The following is a 12,909-nucleotide window of genomic DNA, read 5'->3' on the forward strand; positions in this document are numbered from 1 at the left end:
TGTCCAGCCCAGAGATTGGCCATTTGGGCACCTATGTGAAACCTCAGCTGGCTGACATCTTCAAAACGCATGGACACTAAAACTGTCAAGTTCACACATCGAAATCCAGCCTTTGGCCCCATGTCTTTTTCAATGTATTGATTCAATTGGGAGCAGTTTTAGAGAAGAGGCTTTACCGTTTTTCTTATATCATCATGTCTGCAGTGGTCAGTGTGGCCAATTAGGACGTGTCTGAATACTTCAGCAGGCTGACGAGGAGCAGGGGAAGTCCCTGGTGTGCAGATGCAATGGGGCAGTGCTTTGGCAAAGCCAATGAAAAAAACACACGACCCTTGAAAAAGAAACAATTATACAATGGGCTCCATAGTCCATCCTAAATCCTCCTCCCAACTCACTTGCCAAACCACTGAGCAACATTGAAGACTGATGTCCATTATTTACTTCCAGAGTCAGTTTCTTGGGGTGACCTTCTCAGAAAATTAAGTTTGAGTTGACCTTAGGAGACTTTAAAAGCGTTTTAGAATTAGATTATGAGGAAAACTGCATTAACAAATTATATCCTTGTCTCAAATACCTCAGGTTTTCACATGACATAATTAAGCTATATTATCTTGCAGGAGTTTCCTTTCAGTTTTCAACCATGTATTTTCTCTTTGCGTTTAGACTTCAAATTACCATCAGTTTCCATAAATACTCCAGAGGCAAATGCTTGAAGAGATTCTCTCTGAAATTGAAATGTAATTGACCTACAAATAGGGCTGTGAAGTGCCTGGAACATGGACAAGACAGAGGACACTGTGCTCTCTAGCCCACATGACACTCTGCCTGCTCAACCAATCAGAGACAGGTTTGCTGGATCTTTTCTTCTACAATCTTAATGAGCTTCACAAAGAATTCAGCTCCACTCTTCAAGGTCTAATATTGATGCTACATTTAAACAAATTGAACCAAATGGACAGCATTGTAAATACAAAGCATTTGAACCCATCTGTCATTATTCAGAATGTATGAGACATGCATGTATTTCCCAGATGTATTTCATGAGACCGCCATTACACTGTAATGGAGGACAATCTTCAGAAAAAGATATTCATCAAATAATAACTGAAAGACCTTCCCACTTCCCTTTCCAAGTTTGCCTCATAAGTACATTTCAAACATTCTAAAACGTAATATATCGCAAGAAAATACACATGAAATAAATCTCCCAGCATCATCCTGAGTGCTGCATCAACCATTTTGGCATACACCTTTCTGTTTGGAGGGTTCGCTAGACAGACAAAGACATGTGTGGAATCAGTTACCCCTAACCGCATGTCTGGAGTGTGAGGAACAGTTAGCGCGCGGGGTGGTTCAGAGTTTGGGAGGTTTAGGGGGAGTGAGCGAGGGGCTGTGGTAAGAGGAGAGGGTTGCCCCGGCCCTTTTTTACTAACGTCTGATTGATTAATGTTGTTGTCAGGGCATGGGGTCCCTGGAGAGGATGAGAGACCCTATGTGATATGCACAGGGGTTTACAAGCAGAGGCATGCTTGAAAGTGATAGGAGAGAGATCCTGGCCAAAGGCCGAAATGAGAAATCCATAAGGAATGCATTTCTACTCTCTCTCTCTCTCTCTCTCTCTCTCTCTCTCTCTCTCTCTCTCTCTCTCTTTTTTTCTCTCTCTCTCTTTCTTTCTCTCTCTCTCTTTCTCTTCTCCCTCTCTCTTTCTCTTCTCCCTCTCTCTTTCTCTTCTCCCTCCAGAACAGCTGCCGCTATAACTCTACTGTATTTTCCTTCAGTGTTACATAAAACCAAATGGTACACAAGCTGTCGGGCAGGTTCTGGAATAGAGTCTTGGGTGTGAAATAAATGGAGAATCCCCTGTCAAGGCCTTCTTAGAACAGATGAGAACTCACAGATAGCAGTGAACTCACAAAGGTGAGGTGGGGGGGTAGAAATATGGGAAAGAAAGAACTGCACTGGGATGAATAAATATATCATCGCCATGTGTGACAAACGGCAGCAGGAGACCAAGAAGAGGATAAATGGAAAAATAAGAATATAAAATAAGGTCCAATTGGGCATGACATGGATGCATTCAAATGTATTTATGCAAATACATTGGCAGCATTTTTTACTCCAAAATTATGTTATGGCAAATGGATGGTTTCGATTTCAGTGAAGTGGGATGAATTGGAAAACATTTTGGGGAAAAAAAACATATCTATCTAAACCACATTATAGTCAGCTGGAAGCATATTGCATTAAGGATGCCAAATAAATTTTCCCCGATACAAGTAGTTTGTCTTACATTTGATGAGCTAATAGGGAACATAGCCTACTGATAAACTGTTCCTGAAAACAATTCCTGAAAACGTTACTTGTAAAGTCCAAACGTATCTAAAATAACTCTGTAAACTCCATTAACTCAGATTTGGTTAGATGTAAAAACTATACCAGGATATTATAACTAATGTGACAAAGTACAGGAAAACAGTATTTTACATCAGTGTCATAAACACCTGGATAATTCTCAGCAGCCATGACAGTGTATGTGTTGATTGTTTGTGTGTCTAACTAACCTGTACGCGGGCCTCAGTGAGCTTGGTCCTCTGGGCCAGCTCTTCCCTGGTGTAGATGTCTGGGTAGTGTGTCCTCTCAAAGGCCTTCTCCAGCTCCTCAAGCTGCTCGGCTGTGAAGGTGGTGCGGCTTCGGCGCTGCTTCCTCTTCAGGGGAAGGTCCGGCTCCGACTCCACGTCTGAACCCTCGTCTGTACGATTACCTGGGCCAATGGGGAGGGAGGGAGAGGCCAGCTCAGTTAATATTAGGATTACACTTGAATAATATAGTGGAAATTAGCAACAATGAAGAGGAAGTCCATTTTATTGGTTATTCATCTCTTCGGTTGTCTGTTACCCACACGCCTCTGTTCAGAAACAAATGAGTCACATAGTTGATTAACCGATGTCATTGAAAAGGCAGTAGAAAGTATGGGTGAAAGCCTGAAATGGTCCATACAAGCCACGTTCTGTAGTTTGGGGGCAGAACCACTCCAGAGGCTATGTCGTTTGCAAGAATCATATTATTGAGGGGGAGAGGCTACAAAGAGGATTCAAATGACAGCTTTCCCTCTCTCTGAGCACAACAGAGCAAATATTATCTTAATCTGTGGATATTTATACAGAATATAAGAGGCCTGATACCCAATCCTGCCTGAGAGAGAGAGAGGGAGAGGCCCCAGAGGGCTGCAGAGGGCTGCAGGCGGTAGGGGGGAGGAGGGGGTGCTGGGTGGAAGGGTTAATCTACCCAGGCCACCTTGCGGTTCCTCACCACACTATTCTCTCACAATGGCCCAGGGCACACTGCTGCTCAAACAACAGCACAGCCAGAATATACAGAACATAACAACAATATCGCGCCAGAACCATTCAATCCCATATTCTGTGTTTCCATGATGCTGCTGTCAATAAATGAATTACAATATATCTTACAATACTTTTAGGCATTCAACTAAGCTGCTGCATTTTTGCTTGAGGAATATAGATACTGCACAAAGCCATCCAATCCAGGCCAAGAGGAATGTTTCTGACAGTGAATATGTATTACCACAGTGCATTACCATTATAACTGAATTTAGGAAATTGCATCATTTTCACCTCCTCTGCATGTCTATTCAAACTACATGGCCCTTTTCATTTCCTGTTATAAAATTCATATTTTCACAAATGTGCTCAATGAGACGTTGACAAGCCAGTGTGACTAGCCAGTGTTGCTCCAGGCCCTGTTGGATTTCATCAGACATGTACAGTCCAGAAGGAGTGAAGGGTAGAGACCAAAACACGAGAGATATAGAAGTAGAGCGTTTGTTGAGAGCTCATTGTCCTTTCTACCCATATAATGACAACCATAACGGTCTTCTGAAAGTTAGCCCAGGTGAATCCCCTGCAATAGCTATGGGCACAACTAAACTCAGTTTAACAATGCCCTCTAGAATGTTTCAACATACCACATGGACAAACGGAAGTCAAATAGCCTCAAAATAACAACTGTGAGAATAAAAGAGCGACCAAATCTGTCTGGGTCTCAAGGCCGGCTCTGGAGTTTAATTAAACAAGGAATTATGGGATTATATGGAGACTATCATTACAGGCCACTCGATGAGTCTTCTGAGAACGTCTTTTTGTCGCCCTGAGCTCACGCTCAACGATTCTCTGCGGATTACAAGCGGCCGCAGGACATGAGGCCGCATTCATTAAAATCAATTATTTTGTCTTACTCCTTTAAAGAAAGATTGATTCTCCAACACTGGCTACCACTATTGCAGAGAATACCCTTGAACATACAAAGTTGAATATGTACATATATGGCATATCCCTTTGTTGGTTTTCATGAGGATGTGCAGAGCGATTTGCAGCTAACTAGCCATGACAACACTTGAGACCGGCACAGCGGTCCATAGATCACTTTCCAAAGTCACCTCTGTGTCCTATGGGGGGACGAGGGGGACGAGGGGGGCGAGGGGGGAACAGGGGGACAGAGGGGAGGGCTGCTCAACGACGACATAGAATTCTGCTTGAGTTATTTTCTTTTGCTCATATTTCTCATCCTTTGTTTATCTATGTGAGAGGGTTAAGAAGTGCAAGTGTAGCATATCGTCTAGCCGCTATGTCCAAAATTCCAAAACAAAATCATCCCCCTATATTCCGATCTAAGCATTTTAGAAAATAATTTACAAACAAACTGCATGGCAAACAAGACTAATGAGTATGTACTGCCACCTGTCACTGAGCCCTGGTTACAGTGACATATGTGTCATGGCACACACAGCCAACACGTACGTCTGTTTGTGTGCACGAACTACAAGCAGCAGGCAGCACGCTCTGGGTGAAGGTCAACAGCCCTTTCAGTAATGAGTTTGGGAAACAGGGATGTGAGAAGCAAACCTCATCTCTATCCAGAGCATTCTGCTGAACGGGATGCCAAGATTCATCAACAACACTGGGGCCCCCATATGTACCAAAATGGGTTGTGACAGAAACAGAATTTCTGTCAAACATATGGTTCCTCTCAGAGTTGCATGGCTGTCTGGTTAACGCATCTTACTGTAACTGCACTTTTGGCCACCCTACGAAACCCTTCAGCAGACAACACTATCTACATACACATATATTCTGACACTGGATGGATTACACAGAATCCAAATCTTTTTATTTAAATGGTTGTTGGATATTTATGGATGCGGTGCCTCTCAGCCTAAATTATGGAAGAATAAACACTTACTATCTGTTTCCAAGACAACAAAGCTTTTGAATTTGAATAACACATGTCTTCTTCTTGGTTTACAAATCTGTCAATGTTGATAAAGGACAAAACGGTGGATGATTAGCTTACTACCTTGGAATAAAGTCAATCCCTGTGGGCATGGAGGTCAGCTCACTAACACTTCTCGCTGCTTTGAAACAATACGGTAAATCCTGATTAGACCTGGGTATAATGCTCGGCTGTAATTCCATTGGAAGGTTCTGGGGATATTGATAAAGCACTCGTGCCTCGCCTCATCAGTTATAATAGCAATTAGAGACTAATTATGTAGCAAACATCCAGTGGGCATGATTAGACAGCCATGTATCCTCCATCAGGGCCCTCTGAGGGCCTACTCAATACTGATTTAAAAATACAGCTTTGTTTAAACAGAAATTAACCAGGTATTGACCATGTCTTCTAAATTAGAAATGTTTTGTTTACGATTCAAGTAACCTTTATGGACACAAAAAGGAAAGCAAGTAAACATATTATACCAAAAGAGCAAATTGTTTTACTAACAGACTTTAATTGAATATCATTACTAATGAATGGAACCATGTGTTTCCCAAAGAGATTGTTTAAGCACTCTGTTACTTCTGAGAATCAAAATCATTGCTTTTCCCAAAGCACTGCTATTTCTAATAATATCCAGTCAGACAGAATGTCAACTCAAGTCAGAACACAACCAACAACAGGGGTCTTGTCTCTGAGAAGCTTAGCAGTTGGTTAATAGTTTAGCGGTGAGTTTAGTGTGAGGTTTAAAGATGGTCCTCCCTCTCTCCTGATGCTCCTCACTGCTGACCCCATGGTCTGCTCAGAGCTCAGACTGCAGGCAGATGGAATACTCATCACCCCGACCCCTCCAAACCCCCTCCCCAGCCAGCCCGCCAACCCCATGGACTGTCTTCTTCTCTTCCTCCCATCCTCCTTCTGAGGAGCCCCTACTCTCTCTGTTCTCCCTAGGAGAGAAGCTCAGGTAATATGGCATAGATGGCCTGGTGTCCAAGGCTGTAGAGTCAATAAAGACTGCTGGGGTCCAGTGATCAACAAGAACATTGTGCTACAATATTGTCAAGCCCTAAAATAGCAGAGACAACATACAATCACAGTCCAGAAAATGATCACACAAAAAAAGCATCTAGGCTACAATCCAACACCATCAACTCCAACTGATCACCACAACACTAGAACACAGGAGGCTACTAGCAACTGATCACCACAACACTACAACACGGGAGGCTACTAGCAACTGATCACCACAACACTACAACACGGGAGGCTACTAGCAACTGATCACCACAACACTACAACACAGGAGGCTACTAGCAACTGATCACCACAACACTACAACACAGGAGGCTACTAGCAACGCTTCCACATGATAGCAAAAAACAAAACAATGCCAAGATGTCTAATATGGTCAAATGTTAACCAATATAATCACATCAATGTGTCAGTGAATATTTAGGTCAAATATCGAAAATATATATCAGAAATGGATACTTGGACAATGCATATAAAACCTGTGAGGTATTTAAGGGAAACAAGTTATAAAGAAGCCTCCATGATGACATGAAGGGAAGCATCATTCCTTGTCTCTCAGATTAACTCTGAGTCAGTATTAGCTCAACAACACTATGGTGTGTATCCCTAACCCTGTCCCATGAAGGCTGTTTTTGATACCGGAACCAATGCCCTCAATATCAGCTGTACCTTTGCAAACTACCCAAGACAGAGGGACAAAAACAGACAGGGCTCTGGCAGTGCAGCATTAGCTCATAATGGCTCATTTTGAAAAGCATATTAGTTCCAGCATAATTACAATCAGGCCTCACGCTCAGTGTTCTGCAGGCATTCACAGGACCAGCCTCAGAGCACCCAGTCACACCAGTTGACTGTGACTGACAGCACATTTTGTTTATTGGTCGTTTTTTTCCCTTCATTCCCACAGGACAAAAATAACAGCCCATCTTTTCTTTCTATTTATGTTTACTTGTTTATTTTGTGCAGCCCTTTTGTCGTAGTTGATGTTGCAATTATACTTTTTGTCAGTCGGAGGGGAGGAATATCAAAAGGCCTAATTATGCAAACAGGCCCTGTGATAAGCAGCAAACGCCTGGATTGGGATCTGCTATCTCTGACATCCATCTGTCTCTGTGCTGTCTCCTGCTCCAGGCCTGAATATAAACATCTCTTCCTGTCCCCAGGATTGCATTGGATTCAACCCCACGTACTGGAGAGGGATGTTTTCGGGGGGCGGGGATCATGCAGCAACATCAAATAGCTGACAACTTCCCAATTTGCATTTTTCAGAGAATGAGGCGGCATTTGTCTGTGTGTCCCTCAGTGTTTGCCAAGTTAGGAGAGCCATAGGAGATTATTCAGTTGTGTTACTGAAGGATGGATTTAACATAGAAACCTTATAGTACTGCATAAAAACAAACCTTATAGTACTCATTTAAAACAAACCTTATAGTACTGCATTAAAACAAACCATATAGTACTGCATTAAAACAAATCTTATAGTACTGCATTAAAACAAACCTTATAGTACTGCTTTAAAACAAACCATATAGTACTGCATTAAAACAAGCCATATAGTACTGCATTCAAATAAATCTTATAGTACTGCATTAAAACATATCTTATAGTACTGCATTAAAACATATCGTATAGTACTGCATTAAAACAAACCATATAGTACTGCATTAAAACAAACCATATAGTACTGCATTAAAACAAATCTTATAGTACTGCATTAAAACAAACTATATAGTACTGCATTAAAACAAACCATAAACTGCATTAAAACAAACCATATAGTAGTACTGCATTAAAACAAACCATTTAGTACTGCATTAAAACATATATTATAGTACTGCATTAAAACAAACCATATAGTACCGCATTAAAACAAACCATATAGTACTGCATTAAAACATATCTTATAGTACTGCATTAAAACATATCTTATAGTACTGCATTAAAACAAATCTTATAGTACTGCATTAAAACAAATCTTAAACATTAAAACATATATTATAGTAGCATTAAAACAAACCTTATATTACTGCATTAAAAAAACATTTAGTACTGCATTAAAACATATATTATAGTACTGCATTAAAACAAACCTAGTACTGAATTAAAAAAACCATATAGTACTGCATTAAAACAAACCATATAGTACTGCATTAAAACAAATCATATAGTACCTCATTAAAACAAACCATATAGTACTGCATTAAAACAAACCATATAGTACTGCATTAAAACACACCATATAGTACTGCATTAAAACAAACCATATAGTACTGCATTAAAACAAACCATTTAGTACTGCATTAAAACATATATTATAGTACTGCATTAAAACAAACCATATATATAGTACTGCATTAAAACAAACCATATAGTACTGCTTTAAAACAAACCATATAGTACTGCATTTATAGTACTGCATTCAAATAAATCTTATAGTACTGCATTAAAACATATCTTATAGTACTGCATTAAAACATATCGTATAGTACTGCATTAAAACAAACCATATAGTACTGCATTAAAACAAACCATATAGTACTGCATTAAAACAAATCTTATAGTACTGCATTAAAACAAACTATATAGTACTGCATTAAAACAAACCATATAGTACTGCATTAAAACAAACCATATAGTACTGCATTAAAACACACCATATAATACTGCATTAAAACAAACCATTTAGTACTGCATTAAAACATATATTATAGTACTGCATTAAAACAAACCATATAGTACCGCATTAAAACAAACCATATAGTACTGCATTAAAACATATCTTATAGTACTGCATTAAAACATATCTTATAGTACTGCATTAAAACAAATCTTATAGTACTGCATTAAAACAAATCTTATAGTACTGCATTAAAACATATATTATAGTACTGCATTAAAACAAACCTTATATTACTGCATTAAAACAAACCATTTAGTACTGCATTAAAACATATATTATAGTACTGCATTAAAACAAACCATATAGTACTGAATTAAAACAAACCATATAGTACTGCATTAAAACAAACCATATAGTACTGCATTAAAACAAATCATATAGTACCTCATTAAAACAAACCATATAGTACTGCATTAAAACAAACCATATAGTACTGCATTAAAACACACCATATAGTACTGCATTAAAACAAACCATATAGTACTGCATTAAAACAAACCATTTAGTACTGCATTAAAACATATATTATAGTACTGCATTAAAACAAACCATATAGTACTGAATTAAAACAAACCATATAGTACTGCATTAAAACAAACCATATAGTACTGCATTAAAACAAACAATATAGTACTGCATTAAAACAAACCATAGAGTACTGCATTAAAACAAACCATATAGTACTGCATTAAAACAAACCATATAGTACTGCCCTAAAACATATCTTATAGTACTGCATTAAAACAAACCATATAGTACCGCATTAAAACAAACCATATAGTACTGCATTAAAACAAACCATATAGTACTGCATTAAAACATATCTTATAGTACTGCATTAAAACAAATCTTATAGTACTGCATTAAAACAAATCTTATAGTACTGCATTAAAACATATATTATAGTACTGCATTAAAACAAACCTTATAGTACTGCATTAAAACAAATCTTATAGTACTGCATTAAAACAAATCTTATAGTACTGCATTAAAACAAATCTTATAGTACTGCATTAAAACATATATTATAGTACTGCATTAAAACAAACCTTATAGTACTGCATTAAAACAAATTTTAAGGTACTGCATTAAAACATATCTTATAGTACTGCATTAAAACATATCTTATAGTACTGCATTAAAACAAACCATATAGTACTGCATTAAAACAAACCTTATAGTACTGCATTAAAAAAATCATATAGTACTGCATTAAAACAAACCATATAGTACTGCATTAAAACATATCTTATATTACTGCATTAAAACAAACCATATAGTAATCCATTAAAACACATCATATAGTACTGCATTAAAACCAACCATATAGTACTGCATTAAAACAAACCATTTAGTAATCCATGAAAACAAGGGACATGAGGAACTATACACTCAGATAGACAATGAGCCAGAGACTGAAATTAAAACCTCAATGGTTAATTTAGCAGAATTCTTCAAAAATAATCTAATCTGTTAGTTACCTAGGTCGCCAACCAAAAAACCTCTTCAACGTGAGAATAAGACAAGGAGAATATGACAATATAGCAAGGATGTACCTACCTAATGTTAATATACTGAAATAAATTTGAATCATCATCATCTCCCCTGGTACCAGTGACCTTCTCAGAGCCTGGCTTGGCAATTATCACTAATTGAATCTGGAGATGAGCAACCTCTAGTATGGTTACTGTTATCTGCTTGCAATAAACAAAAGTAACACGTGTCTACTGTAAATGAAAACATTTGAGTCACAGTATTGCACAATTTAGATTATAAGTGTGTTTGAGAGTCCACAACAATGGACTCTCAAACAAGCCCTGACTGTATACATTTTCTTAAATTACATCACATTGAACTTCCCCTCCTCTCTCAAACGTACAAATCAGTTCTGTCCACTGATTAACTGGTGTCTAAGGACCAAAGGCAGGTGTCTCCCGAGAGTCTCAACAGTAAGTAGGAACCACCTCACCAGTGTACATCTCACACCACATCAGTACTATGATCTAGAGGACCATACACTCTTAGAAAAAAAGGTGTGATCTTTGGCTGTCCCCATAGGAGAACCCTTTTTGGTTCCAGGTATAACAACAGACTGTTCTACATGGAACCCAAAAGGGTTCTATCTAGAACCAAAAAGAGTTCTACATGGAAACAAAAAAGGGTTCTCCTATGGGGACAGCAGAAGAACCCTTTTGGAACCTTTTTCGAAAGACTGAAAAACAGCTTCTACCTCAAGGCCATCAGACTGTTAAATAGCCATCACTAGCCAGCTACCACCCTGTTGGTTACTCAACCCTGCACTCTAGAGGCTGCTGCCCTATGTACATAGACATGGAATCACTAGTCACTTAAAAATGGAACACTAGTCACTTTAATAATGCTTTTCATACTGCTTTACTCATCTCATATGCATATACTGTATTCTACTGTATTTTAGTCAATGCCTCTCCGACACTGCTCATCCTAATATTTCTTAATTCCATTATTTTACTTTTAGATGTGTGTATTGTTGTGAATTGTTAGATACTACTGCACTGATGTAGCTAGAAACACAAGCAATAACATGAGCTAAATATGTGTATGTGACCAATACAACTTGATTTGATTTCTATGTGTGTAACGTTTCCCTATGACCCCCCTCCTCATTCATTTGGAATTAAACCTGAGCCTCACATCCATCCAAAATCCAACCTTAGACTGTTTTCTTGTGTCTCATTGCTACTGTCAAAATGAGTCTCTTTTCCCTCTGATCAACGTACCAAAGGACAATTCTAGTTTACTTTGCTCTGCTCTGTGATAGAATCCCATTCCTGCAAAAGAGGAGAAAAAGGCAAGGGGAGGAAGAAAGGCGGGAGGCTCTATAATCTTTGGCTCTCACAACAAACAATTAGCACCCTTTTCTTTATTTGAGGTCGGGCAAGAAATGTCGAAGGGAGGAGAACGAAGAGAAGAGAGGGAGAAGCAGCGAAGAAAAGCGCTACTCTTTTATGGTTCTTGTCATATGGATGAAGGCGCGGTGCGTCCATGAGAGCGCTCGCTCACCTTCAACAACAGGGCGTCCACTGGGCCTCCCGGCTCTTTCAGCCCAGAGAGACAGACTCCTCAGGGGGCCATTAGAGCATGAATAGAGGCCTGACAGCCCTGTGCAGCTCCGCAGGGCATCCATAAACGCTGACATATTGACTCCCCAGGCCTCTGCTCTGCTCTCTCTGCCTGAGTGTGAAACCGTGAAGGGCTTGAAGGGTGCGATTCTTCTTTTTTATGCATACATTCTACCGGTTGGACGTGGGATATTACTGACAATATGATTGTATTACCTTCAGAAACAACTTCTTATTGTGTAAGAGAAAATACTGTTACTCAGAAAGGGCGTAAACTGGTGTATTCACATCTTTATAAAACGTAAGATTTCACTTTCGTTACATTGTTGATATTTGTACAAAGGCAAACTTGACAGGAAACGTTATTGTAGTTGGAGTATTTCTTCACTCTTTGTCAAAACAGGGAAAAATGTATATTCTTTCAATTCTGATGGATGTCTGGGAAAGTTTTCACAAACAAGTCTGATTTAAATTATATAACTTTAACTTGGAAGTGACTAATGACTAAAAACTTTAAGTGCCAGGAGTAAAATGCACTCTCCCATTAAAGCGATATCCCTCTCTCTGCCGACTGAGCCCAGCTTCACTTTCCAATGGAAAGTCATTTCCTGGGCTAGGGTCCCTGCTAATTGAGGTCACAGTAAAAGTAATGAAATTAAGAAGCAGCGCAGAGCAAATGGAGTCCACAGGGTCCCCGCCAACTGGCAATGGAACTAGAGCCCCAGTCCCCCAACAAAGGCTCCAGAACCTACCCAGGAAATCACACAGTAACTCAGGGCTATGAGTGGAGGTCTCCGGGAG

General features: G+C 39.1%; 1 protein-coding gene across 8 annotated transcripts in view; it reads right to left on the reverse strand.

The window, feature by feature from the left end:
- Nucleotides 1–12,909, reverse strand: part of pax7a (paired box 7a) — a 63,985-nt gene that overhangs the window by 33,279 nt on the left and 17,797 nt on the right. For 4 of the 8 annotated variants that reach the window (XM_024374906.2, XM_024374904.2, XM_024374902.2 and 1 more), the window contains exon 5: nucleotides 2,562–2,749. In XM_024374906.2, coding sequence (XP_024230674.2) covers nucleotides 2,562–2,749 — 188 coding nt within the window. Of the gene's footprint in view, nucleotides 1–2,561; nucleotides 2,762–12,909 lie in introns of all 8 variants that reach the window. The other 4 variants (XM_024374905.2, XM_024374903.2, XM_024374901.2 and 1 more) reach the window with 1 other exon arrangement.

This window comes from Oncorhynchus tshawytscha, linkage group LG02, assembly GCF_018296145.1.
Source record: "Oncorhynchus tshawytscha isolate Ot180627B linkage group LG02, Otsh_v2.0, whole genome shotgun sequence".
Lineage (NCBI taxonomy): Eukaryota > Metazoa > Chordata > Actinopteri > Salmoniformes > Salmonidae > Oncorhynchus > Oncorhynchus tshawytscha.